This window comes from Monodon monoceros, unplaced genomic scaffold (assembly GCF_005190385.1).
Source record: "Monodon monoceros isolate NGI ecotype Baffin Bay Population unplaced genomic scaffold, NGI_Narwhal_1 Super_Scaffold_10, whole genome shotgun sequence".
In the NCBI taxonomy this organism is placed as follows: domain Eukaryota; kingdom Metazoa; phylum Chordata; class Mammalia; order Artiodactyla; family Monodontidae; genus Monodon; species Monodon monoceros.
Window position 1 is genome coordinate 4,085,311 of NW_021703766.1, and position 12,882 is coordinate 4,098,192.

The 12,882-nt window shown below is 49.2% G+C and overlaps 1 protein-coding gene across 1 annotated transcript in view; it reads right to left on the reverse strand.

The window, feature by feature from the left end:
* Positions 1 to 2,972: 2,972 nt before the first annotated feature.
* Positions 2,973 to 12,882, reverse strand: part of USP10 (ubiquitin specific peptidase 10) — a 67,706-nt gene continuing 57,796 nt past the window's right edge. The window contains exons 11-14 of the mRNA XM_029238482.1: positions 11,522 to 11,687; positions 8,551 to 8,695; positions 7,191 to 7,256; positions 2,973 to 4,001 (exon numbers count right to left, since the gene is read on the reverse strand). Of these exons, the coding sequence (XP_029094315.1) occupies positions 3,814 to 4,001; positions 7,191 to 7,256; positions 8,551 to 8,695; positions 11,522 to 11,687 (565 nt within the window). The 3' untranslated portion in view covers positions 2,973 to 3,813. The remainder of the gene's footprint in view (positions 4,002 to 7,190; positions 7,257 to 8,550; positions 8,696 to 11,521; positions 11,688 to 12,882) is intronic.

Consider the following 12,882-nt stretch of genomic DNA (forward strand, 5'->3'; position numbering starts at 1 on the left):
ACACTGGCAGGACGCCGACTCCTGCAAAGTGAGCTGAGAGCTGTGCAGCATTGAACTCATAGGTTTACTTGGTTAATCCAAAGCAACTCACTTTGACTGCAATCTTAGCTTTCTAACTAGTTGGCCCGGTCAAGTACAAGCACCCTATGAGAACAATCACCAGAAATTTCCACTAAGGAAAAGACATAAAATGATGCATTTGCTGATTACAAAGTTACTACTAGCGGGACCCACACATTAGACCGTGACTACATGACTGACCACCTGAAAAATTAAAGAAACAGCTTCTCTGAGCCACCGGGCAGCTGAACATGGCTGTACAAACAGGACAATGGAAGGACCGCCATTTTTCATTCTGAATGGAACCCATTTTCCATTCTCTCCTTCTGAAAGAGGCACGTGCACTTTCTTGGCTTGGGACAAACAATACACCAACCAGATAAACCTGATTACATTCTTCGTGTAAGACAACTTCCAAGTCTTGTTAGCAATATTTCACACAGTAAAGAAAAATCTCCCTGTGATGTACTTCTGACGGCACCCTAGCATTCACAGTGGTTTAAAAGCCACTGAGAAAGACATGTCAAATGCTAATGAAGGAAAATCACTAAATTTGTATCCCCAGCACCAAGGTTAAGGGGCCAAGTTCTTAGTGTAAATGACCCTAAAGACAACGAAATAGTCTTGGAATTATAAAAATACTAAAAATTGCAGCAGGAAACACTAAACATTTAGCTCAAAATGTCAAGAACAACATGGATAGGCCCACAATTCACCTGGGACCCTAGAAAGCACTGGATTTGCTAGAATGATCGGGTTTTCTATCCAAGGGCCAATCAATCACTGCAGGGACCAAATGCAGATAATAGTGAACTCCAGGCTAGCATCTCCTTGCTATATATTCGGCCCCTTTATGAGCTTTGCTCTTTGTCTGCAGCTGGGCATGCTGATCCCACTTAAGCACAGGAAAATTGGGAAGCTATTATCTGTCATAAATACAATTGGAGCTGTTAGGGGGTGTGGGATTATGCATGCTCTTTCAGACAACACACTCATGTACAGGGTAACAGAGGAGCCATCTGAGGGCTACCAGACAGCTGAATCTAAAAGTCCGATGTGCCAGAGGGGACAGCAGCCTGAAGAGTGAATGCAGGACTTGCCTGGTGGCGTAGTGGTGAAGAATCCACCTGCCAATGCAGGGGACACGGGTTCGATCTCTGGCCTGGGAAGATCCCACATAACTCGGAGCAACTAAGCTCGTGCGCCACCAACTACTGAGCCGGTGCTCTAGAGCCCGTGAGCCACAACGACTGAGCCCTGTGCCACAACTACTGAAGCCCGCACGCCTAGAGCCCGTGCTCTGCAACAAGAGAAGCCACCGCAATGAGAAGCCCGCGCACCGAAACGAAGAGTAACCCCCGCTCACCACAACTAGAGAAAGCCCACATACAGCAATGAAGACCCAACACAGCCAAAAATAAAATAAATTTTAAAACGTGCAGTACCTCTCCACACGTTACAGGGTCACCCGAGACACTGGATGCCCCACTGCACTTAATTCATCTCTAACCACTTTTGAGAGAGACAAGACCTTCCAAAGGAAGGCCTTAGTATCTCAGTTTCCAACATAGTTTGGGCTTGACAGAATATGTAACTTAGCAATTTAATGATTATGTAGAGACCCTCGAACGACATTTGAGGGAAAATTTCCTCATCTAAATGCACAAGATGTGTTCTAACACTTGGAAGCAGGCTGGTGTACCAACGACGGCACTGTATGTCCGGGCTCTTGTTACAGATCCCTGAGAGAGGCCTTGTTCTGGACAGGGCGTTCACTGACTCACGGGGACACTTTAGCCGACATCGCTTACGGAGGCTGCATACTCAGGACAGATAAGCCACTTGTACAGATCGGACCTGACCTGGCTCACGGATCACAACGCAGAACTCAACGCCGGGCTTCAGAACAGGCTCCTTACTCCACGTGTGGCTGGGTTACTGCTGGTGTGGGTTGCATCCCCCAAAGTTAATTTAGCTTTCGAAGTCCACACGTTCCACAAGAATTGTACATTATTTTAATGAGAGGCTAATGATGACTTCTAAGTAGCTAAGCAAATCAGAGTAGGGTTACAGGAGGGCAGGCGGGCCAAGGGGGCAACGTTAGAACTGCACGTTTTTTTAAATTTTTATACAAATATGTATTTATTGAAGTATGTTGATTTACAGTGTTGTGTTTCAGGTGTACAGCACAGTGATTCAGTTATATATGTGTATATATTCTTTTTCGGATAATTTTCCCTTTAGGTTATTACACAATATTGAGTATAGTTCCCTATGCTATACAGTACTGTGATTTTAAAATTAAGCTCCAAACCTGCAGTGGCACATGGCTACAATTAGGAACAGCGGACGGTAAGAGGAACAGCTTGGGGGAGAGGCTTGGAGCACATAAACCCGCTACTCCGGGGACCCCAGCACACTGCCGCGAGCGGCCTGCACAGGGCCTTCGGAACCAGGGTGCCACGGGCACAAGAGCTGCCGGGAGCGGCCTGACATGTATGACGGCTCTTCTCTTCATCTCTTCCATCTCGAAAGGCTTCCTTTCCACATCTGGAGGTGGCATCTGAGGCGCAGGTAGGATGCCCGGTAGCAGGCAATGACAAGGATGCTCAGCCACGACCCACATCCGTCCCCCCCTTGAACTCAGCAATGCAGGGGACAAAACAATGGAGAGAGAGCTTACCTCCTCTTTTCTGCTATTTGAAGATTTAAAAAAATTCATTTATCCAAATCACTAGAGTTAATAACTTTGGAAATAGTAAACAAGAATCATCTGAGGGCTTGGGTCAGCTTTCACAAACACGTCAGGCTTCCCCAAGGGCTTATTTTAATTCCAGCAGCCCAGTCTTGCCCACTTGAACTCCGGTTACTGGAAAAGGCATTTGCCGTCAAAGAAACACCACACACGCAGCTTTAAACCAACTGTGTGATTTTTATTGATGGGCGACAACTTTATACTCCTAGCTATCACTAACTGTGTACAATTAGAGACGCGGCATCGTAGAAGAGCAGACAGCAGAATTAGACAGCAGACGCAGGGAATTATCAATCTTCATCATTTTGCCCATTTTTCATTATGTGTACACAGAAGCATGAATGCAATTTGAAATCTTTTAATGGCAATAAAGTTACAATCACCCATCTATGTGACTGACATCTTAACTCCAAATATTTGATCTGCAATGTGTACGTAAGCAGCTTCTCATCGCACAATTATTAAAATGTATTTTTCCTATTAGGAACCAGCAACTCATTTTATGTGTTTGTTTATCTTTTAAAGTAAGAACTATTTCTTCTCTGATAACTGGCTCATTTTTATCATTTATCAAAAACTAAAGGGTGAGGGAAGAAAGTGTGATGGATTAAAAAATTTATTTTTTTAAGGAAAGATAAAATTCATTTTCACAAATTTACAAGTGTTGTTGCTGGTGCAGGATTTATTCTACTATGCAGTTAGACTGGGAATCAAATGCAAGTTCCCCTTCTTACTCAGGAATCGGCATTATTTCGGAAATGTGGTTTTTTGTGTATTTGCTTAAATCAAGCGACGGTCTGTCTCAACCAGATGATTTTGATTTGGAAGTTAGAAGTCAACATAAACTACGTTGTGCACAAACCCCAGGCGTCTCCTTTCATTCTAGCCCATTTTTGCAACAGGAAGAAAGAGTTTCTCTCTAAAGAGCCACTAAAGAGAGGAGGGGAGTCGGTGAGAGCCGGTGCTCTACAAGCAGCGTCGGGCACACACAGCGGCGGCTACAGCAGGTCCACGCGGCGGTAATACAGGAGGTAGGCTGTGCGCTCGGCAGCGGGCTTCACCACCTGGTACTGGTTAATCACCTTGACCGTCTGGTCGTCGATGCGCAGCCAGCCATTGAGACCGATCTGGAAGACGTCCGTGGTGTAGTGGCCGCCCGTGGCGCTGCTGCCGTGGTGGTAGACCACTGCAAGAGAGGGCCCGGGCGCCCGTGAGAGCGGCTCCGCACACCAGCGCCTAAGGTGCCCGCCTGCCCCCGCCACAGACCTGCCTGTCCCACGAAAGGCCTGGCACCAAGGCAGGTGGGACAGAGAAGTGGGATTATACAAAGCAATGCTGTTTCAACTCAAAACAGTTCAACAATTTACAATACAAAGTCATACACCTGCATCTTAATAACATATTTAAAATGCTCAATACCTCACAAACTATAAAAGAAATGTCAACTAATGGGGTCGTCCCATCTGTCAGCCCTGTAGGCAGGCTCGTCAGCCGCCTTAAGACTTGATACAGGAGGCAGTCCCCTGGGAAGCAGGACACAGAGACGCTCCCTGCAGAGCCATCAGCCAATGGCCCTCTGGGAACGCACACCGAGGCCCAAACATCAGGCCCTGATCCAGCCAATTCCACTTCTAGACTGTTCTCAACAGAGTATCTGAATGTTGGACAAAGTGAAAACATGGAAAAGCCTATATTCACACTAGAAGGAACGCTGAGTGCATTACATTACAATAAGGTGAATTTTGTCATAGACCAGATTAAAAGTATTTGGCGGTGTAAGAACATGCTTACATTACATGAAAAAAAAAACAAGAATCTGAGGTTTTCTGTGGACTGTCACCCGTGACAAGGACAGCACCGCCCCAGGAGGGTCGCCAGAGCAGTTAGCTGGGCTGAGTGGGCAGTTGTTGAGTCACCCTGCAGACACCAGTCATTGCTCTTTTTTTCTTTTAAAAAAAATGTCCAATTTTTCTACTACCATGTTTTAACAGAAAAAATTACCTGTCATGTACTTGTTCATTAAAATTGTGTAATTCAAACGGGAAGCCTTAGTCAGAGGTGTAAAACAAATATAACTGTCGGAAGATGCTGAAAAGGTATTAAAGACAGTGGAAGGGCACATCCTCCCCCTTCTATGCAGAGAAGGGGCTGGGAGGTGGCCCAGCCAGCAGCAGACCTGACCCTGTGTGAGGGAAACAGCCTCCAGTGACATTCCGGGGAGGGGGGCTGCAGTGTGGCCAGGGTGAGCTGTGCATCACAGTGAGTGGCATGAAGGACAGTCACTTGGAGAGAGGGGCACAATCTGGTACGAAATTTCAGCAATAAATAGGCTGAACGTCAGCGCGCTCCCCCACTCGTAGGGACATCCAAATCCACCCAGAGCCGGGCTCTGCGCAGAGGCCATTCTGCTGGGGCTCAGAGAACACTGAGGCCCTGACCCGCCGGGGACGAACGCGATGGTCACTGAGGGACAGCAAGACTGTTGGGCCATCAAGTGGGAAACCAGCAATGGAACCAGCAGCAGCTCACGGCTGCATCGAGTCCTGCAGGTCACAGAGATGGAGAGGCTGCCGCGGGGCAAGGGAAGCCCCGACACCAGCATGTCCCTCTGACCCCAAATCCAGCTGTGGGGCGTCTGTCCTGGATTTTCACCTCTAAGACCTACCAGACTTGGTTTTGGTTTTTTAAAGTGACCAGGTCAGTAGGATTTAAAGGACCTGTGGGTTTAACTGATTTGCGTTTCCTCTACGACACTTCATTTAAAATATTTAGAAGAGAAGCGCTCTACCCGTATTCAGGTTTCTCAAGCAGCAGACCTGTACCTAACATGGTGATGTGTCACAGACGCCCGGCAAGCCCACGTCACAGAAGCAGAGCTGAGAATGAGAGTTTTCCAAAAGCTCACGCACCATATTAACTGATTTTCTTTGTCCCGCAATCAAAACCATTTTTAAGAGCACCTCTGTACTCACAGTTTACAGAAAACTGCAACCAACCCGGTGACCGTATTTCTGAGATCAGAAGGCTCAGATTCAGGGGTGCAGGCGAGAGCGACTCCAGAAGAAGCCCCGGGCCGGGGCGGGAGGGAGGGGTAGGGGTGCACTCACACCAGAGCCCCCTGACCAGGAGACAACACTTGCTAACCCTGCCCTTGATCATCATCTTGCCCTGACAGGGACCCCAGGGAGGCTGCAGGGAGACTCGGAGAAACACGTCATCACCCTGGGACCTCAGTGCCAAACCCCAGGGAGCCAGGCTGGACCCTGGGGGCCCTCTGGTCTCAGAGGAAGACCACAGAGAGGCCTCCGAGCTGCCAGCCCAAGGCAGGTCAGGGGGAGGGTGGCTACACGCCCGGAGTGTGTTGCCCACCAGGTCCCAGCAGGCTGGGGTAAGGCCGTGATCAGCCACCTCCGGGGAGAAGAGCGAGTCGGAGGGAGCAGGTCCTGGTGGGAAGAAAGGGCCAACCGGGCCCAACACCTTCTAACCTGGCACCCGGCCCACCCAACGCCCAGGGCCCAATCCAACATCCCAAGAGCTCAGGGGTGGACCGAGGGCAGGAGTGTGAAGCTCTGCTCTGCCACTTAAGGGCACAGAGCGGCCAACGTTCCTCCACGAGTTTCAGTTTGTCCTTTTACAAAATGGGGATAGTGCCACATACCTCCCAGGACACTGGAAGGACTAACTGAGATACTACATAAAAAGTATCCAGTGAAAAGGCTCAATGAACTTGTGAGGGCCAATGAACAGCAGTCACTACAGACAGGCTCCGCAAAGGCAACACAAGAGGAGCGGTGGGAGAGCAGCTGGAAAACTCTAAGACAAACGGCCAGGGGCGCAAACACAACTGCTGCGACCAGCAACTCTGCAAAAGACACATAAGGCCTCAAAGGCGCAAAAGACGCGGGCTGTAAAAGAGAAAGGAGGAGGGAAGGACAGGAGGCGGAGAACATGGACGGGCTCCGCGGGGAGCCCTGGGGGGTGGGGGGGCAGGAGGTCGTGGGCGGCTGAGGAGCCCGCGCTCCCCTAGCCTGGCTGGGGCCACGCCTCAGCACCCACTCCTACAGGCACCACGACCGCGGCAGGGAGGGTTCCCAGCCTGGCAACCCCACACCTCTGGCCCCAAGACAGAGACAGTCGTGTTAAACGACGTCTCACGTTGGGCTGAGCTTTAGAGCCAAGAGAATAGTCTGTCAAATTCCAAACACACCAAATTTTAGGTAAAACGCACATTTTCAAATGATTTCCGGACTTACAAAGTCCGCAGGGATACCAATAATCTATTCTCTACGTTAAATGGCATGACAACAAAATTGTGGCAGGGTATAAACCTTTTCATCGCTGCTTTCACAGGAAAATGTCGTACAAATTGACTTACCTGCAAATAGCCTATAGGTTCTGTGGCATTTAAAATTCTTATTTTTAACCCCTGGAGAGAGCAGTTCTGAAAAACAAAATATCAAGAGCTTTAATCTATAAAAGCGCTGACACACAGAGCTCCCAGAACGGGGCAGACAGCAGCCTCCAATCAACTAACCCACCCAGTGGACCAGGGAGACCAAACACAACTCCATCCCCTCATTTGCATAAAAACTGAGCAGCGAGGAAGACCAGCTGCAGGGTAGTAACGGAGGTCACCAGAACCCACCCATCAGAGGACAGGGGCATATACTGAGCCTCTAGCTCATGCTAGAAACCCCTTACAAGCAGATGTTCTAGAAAATGGGAAAGAAAAAAAACAAAAGCAAAGCAGCCCTGGAAAGCCTAAGGTTTAAAATGTTGTACACGTGAGTCAGACCACAAAACTCCAATCAACAGTAAGATGATTTTCGGCTGGCGTTTCTTCCCCTTTCTGGTCCTCAAACGGACCATGAACTGGCACAGGAGGCAAACCTATCAGCCGAAGGTGGCAACTCGTGAGAACAGGGCTGAGAGCCAGAGTCCGAATCTTAGGGGAAAGGAATTGCAACGTGCCTGGGTGCAGGTGAAGCGATGGTGACCCCAGGCCCACTGCCCGGCAGGTCCCAGTGCCGGGCAGCGTGGGCAGGGAGGAGGACGGCAGTTTGCTCCTCCAGGAGACCAGGGACGACGGCCCATGCGCTCTTTTCTGCTCTCCAGGCCCCTGGACACTTTTGAGCATCGCCTCTAGCTCGTTACGCTCCTGATCGAACTTCACTGTTGCACAGAACATTTCTCACAAATTCTGAAGCTTTCCTGGAAAGTTTTCCTTCAAGCTCACTTTTAGCAAGACAACTAAGTGCTTTCACCACGATGTGCCCAAGCTGCCGAGTCCCAGAGACCTGGCGGAGAGACCCGGGGCCGGGCCTGCAGCTCTAAGGCCGGGGTCCCTGCCGCCGGAGGGCAGGGGAAGCCCCGGGGCCCGCGGGAAACACTCCCCACCCGCTAAAAAGCCCAGTTAGACAGGCTGCTCCACACAGCTGTTAACGCCTAGTATGAGGAAGAGTATTTCCTACCACTGACCCATAAACTTTTTATATTCAGTATTTTTCTCACCTAGTAATACGTTCATATGGTTTATTTTTGCCTTTATTTTTAAAAGGCCATTTTAGTGAGAAATTTTAACCTAAAGGTCTATTAACAGTCAAGAAATTTAAAACAAAGAAGTCACAAAAGAGAGCTTCTGAATCCTGACGTGACACAGAAAATACTGAGGCATCAAGAAGCTGGCTGATTCCAGAGGACTGTCATCATAGATGCTCTCGCCTTACAGTCGTTACCTTTACTAATTTCCAAGTCCACAGGATATTCAATATTCTTGATAAGCTTCTGACATCCACCTGTCTTCTCGTAAACAAACCGTTTCAGGTGCAGCACGAGGACAGGAGGGAGCTTTTCCAGAGTCACCCTTCGGCTGATCTCAACCTGAGACACACAAAGCACACGGGAAACGCCATCTTACTCCGAGCGGCAGACGTCACCCCACCTCTCGCTCCAAGACTCAAATGCTCCGGGGCAGTGCTTCTCAAAGCTTCCTGAGTCACAGGGTCTTTGGAGAATCGAATGGGATCTTTTGAGAGGTACTGACCTTCCTCTTAGAAAAGTGCATATACCCCTACAGACACAACTGCAGGGGGTCCCAAAGGTCCCCGAGCCAAGTTAAGAACCTTTGTCCTAGGGCATTAAATTGGCATAAAAATTTAGAAGCTAACTTAGTAATACCTTGAATTACATATGTATTAACTTATTTTTTTAATAACTCTCACAGTACTGATAAAGCTGAAGCCAATGTGTTTCTTGAATTAGACGCTCTAGATAACTCCAAAGCTATTTAGTGTAACCATTGGTTTTATAACAGTTCCGCTTTCATCAATTCAAAATGCCCCTTATGAACTTTCACGGTCTACTGAACGCTGCTTTTTATTAAAATGCATCTTCACAAGCAAACTTAACCCCTTTACGTACTGTTCTCTGTATCTGCAAATGTGTTGATGCTTCCGGTATTTAGACGGAGAATACTTTCGGTAGAAATACTTGTCCACGTAACAATCCGAAAGACAGCGGCATATAATAAACACCCAGAAAGCTTTCAGAGGACTACACGCGTATCTGGCTGAAGGGACCTGAAGCGAGCCTAGCGGTCACTGCCACCTGGTTTATTAGTATTAGGGCTGAAGACCCTTTCAGGCCTGTCTTCCCACCCAGACTGAGGTCCCAGGCATGGAAATGGCCCGATCACCTCGACATTCCCATTGAGTCTCTGCAGTCCAGTGTCTCACATCCAACAAGAATTGTGAATGAAGAAAAGCATGATTCCAGTTCCACAGTCAAAACCAGCGATGACGATGTAAGACTCCAGCTTCCTCACTTGCAAAATGATAGTCAGACTAAAGTACCTCTGGGATGGTTTCTCAGTGCTAGTGACGCACGATTCTGTTCGTTAAGGGGCTAATCTCAAATCCTCAACTGAGTGTTCTGGGTTTCCAGAGAAACTGAGCCACACTTTCTAACACCCAACAAACCCAGACCTTTTTATTTAGCGAGTATTTTGTATAATCATATTTTCCCACAATCTTCCTGTGTTCCCACAGAAAAACAACTTTTGACCTAAAAACCTAATAAAATTCAAGTAGGTACTTTGAAAAGTAAATTTAAAAATCACATTCCAGAAAATGTGTTACTTGCTCTTCACTGACACGCTGTACAAGCTCGTTCCTCAGATACCTGCTTCCACAGCCATGGAGCGAGAACGGCCAGCAGCCTTCTCTGCCGTCTTCAAGGCTCCACCGAGATGCCACTTCTTCCGCGACTCCTTCCTGCAAACCTGCCACCTAGAATCCATCACCTTTCCCTCACCCTCCTCTGACCCCGGGCCAACAACCACAGCCACCGCTGCCTCAGTCATCACGCCCCACCCACCTCTGCCCAAACAGCAGTTCAACTGCAGCAGGGGCAAACGAGGAAAACAGACATATCCCCTGGGAGCGCATGGAAAGGGTGCCCCCCTCCCCAGCAGGATCAGTGGCTCCAGTGGGGAGGGGCCAGGATGGCGAGTCCACCTCTGGAGTCATGGCTGCCCCAGACGAGCAGGTGGACAGTCCCACAGCCAGTACGTGACCCGGCCTCCCGAGAACAAGTACCCACTCTCTCTCTCTCTCTCCCGTTAAGTTCCACCGTTTCTCTAAGGAAAAACTGCCGGGATTCTCTTCCGGCTCCTACCACTTTTACTTTTCGAACAAAATTGTCCAAGAGAAGCAATTAGAAAACATGGGGGAGAACTAGGCCTAACTTCTGCAGATGCCCCGAGAGGTTGGCTTGACCAACCCACAGCAGACGGACGGAAGCTCTCCACACCCCGCCTCTGCTCCTCTTCACGTGGATGGAGCCCGAGCTGCGAGGCAAGGGCAGGGCCCTTGGCCCCACGAGGTGCTGGCAGGTTTCCTACGCTGGGCCGTGCTGGCTCACCCTGTAGCCATCACACACGGCTACTGAAATCAGGCCTCACAGGAACACTCTGAAGTGTTCAGAAAGGCACCGCCCTAGCCAGTCTACATTCATCTCCCCAACACACCTCTATGAATGCACAGCCACGACCTAGAATACAAAACGGAGAAGGCACGCTCTACTGCGGACGAGAAGTCGGGCCTAACTGGCGCATCTGGACGGCCAGCAGCTAACAAGCCCTCAGAGAGCAGAGAATTATCGCCTCTCTCGACGGAGCTGACATGCTTCCTCTCGACTCCTGAACGCTGAAAGACTCAAGACTTTATCTTTTTCTCAGATCAAATCAAAGAGTAACAGGCACCAGAGCAATTACTTTCTGTTTTTCAACGTCCTTGAAGATCTGCAATCAAATGCAAACCAGATTAGAACATCTTTTATATCCTAACTATCTCATGAAACTGTGCTCTATGGTGTCAGGAATGTGAATGAGCTGCCGGCCTTTGTCAGACGTGGTATTCACTCTACAGTGCCATGACTGGATGGCCGGCAGATGAAACGCCGCTCCAAATAAATAGCCCCAAAGATCGCCACCTGCGTTTCATGACTTAGAGCCAAGGGAAGTTGGGAGGATCATCTATTTCAACCATTTCATTCTCAGAATGTGGAAGCTTTCAGTCCAAAAAAAAAGGTAAGCAACCGATTTGAGAGGCAGAGCTGAAACCCACTTCTCCTCATTCCAGAGTCTGTGCTCTTTCGCCCACCCCAGAGGGCCCCTGGATAAAGGTCCAAGACCAACTGTGAACGTACCTCTTGTTTGGTTTTGGTGGTATAACCCTGGACAGACTCTCTTGCCACCAGGCTTTCCAACGCATCCTGGACGGTGCGTATCTTGTCCGACTGGATATCCAGCTGCAGCGTGAAGAATGGCTGCAGGGTGGCAGATTCTTTTGAACTCTGCTGGTAAACCACAGACCTGAAAGTGGAAAACACACCGCATCTAAGAGCTCGCCTTCCCACTCTCCGTGAGGTTATGCAGCAGGACAGGAGGAACAAACACTGCAAGCGAGATTATTCAGTATCACTGCCAGAAGACCAGAGAGAAAAGAAATGCTAAAAACACACCGAAGAATTTTAAAATAATTCCACTCAATACCACCTCGAAAGAATTTCTAGCAACTCAATCCACCAGCTGAAAATTTTCCCAGCTTAACAGCTCTGAAAGAAGACCTATTTCACCTTCCAAATGCCTCCCCTCCACTTTATTTAATGCACAGATTAGCAAAGGAGACAGTCTTCCCAGAGTCAAAATGCTGACACTTTTTATCCTCTCAAGCGTCACAGCCTGTTGTAATAAAAAAGAGGAAAGCCCGAGGTAAACAGAATGATTTGGATAGCATTTCCCCTATGAAAACAACTTTTCAAAGGAAGGGGAGCGGGGTGTGTGCGACAGGAAAGTGGCCACCACCCTCAAGGAGGAGGCTGCCAGCCGAGCCTTGCTTCCTTAGCTGGGTTTTCATCTCACTTTTCTTTGTCCGAGTCTTTCTGAGTAAAAATTTGTGTTGGGCCCACGTCTCACGTAGCCTCAGCAAGGAGATGTTCCAGGAGTTCAACGTAGGATTGTCTCTCTGCAGCCTGAGTGCCCCAGTTTATACACGAATAAAAGGGGTGGACAGGTAGTCAGACTGCTGCGAAGGGCAGGTGAGCGGCTCTCTTGCCAGCTTTCCGTCTCACACACTGCTTTCCCGACACACAGCACAGGAAGCACCTCCAGGCTCCCTGTGAGGAGGAAGCCTTGAGGGGGCGGCCGTTACCTTGGTTCCAGAGAGGAATAGTGGGAAAATAGTAGGAACAGCAGTAATGGGCCTGGACTTTACCAAAAGGGTGGACAAGGTGGAGAAAGGTGCTGGTCTTTCTGGGGTAACTGGAAAAGCACCAAAAGAGCATGAATTTGGGCTTCCCTGGTGGCGCAGTGGTTGAGAGTCCGCCTGCCGATGCAGGCGACGCGGGTTCGTGCCCCGGTCCGGGAAGATCCCACATGCCGCGGAGCGGCTGGGCCCGTGAGCCATGGCCGCTGAGCCTGCGCGTCCGGAGCCTGTGCTCCGCAACGGGAGAGGCCACAGCAGTGAGAGGCCCGCGTACCGCAAAAAAAAAAAAAAATAAATAAATAA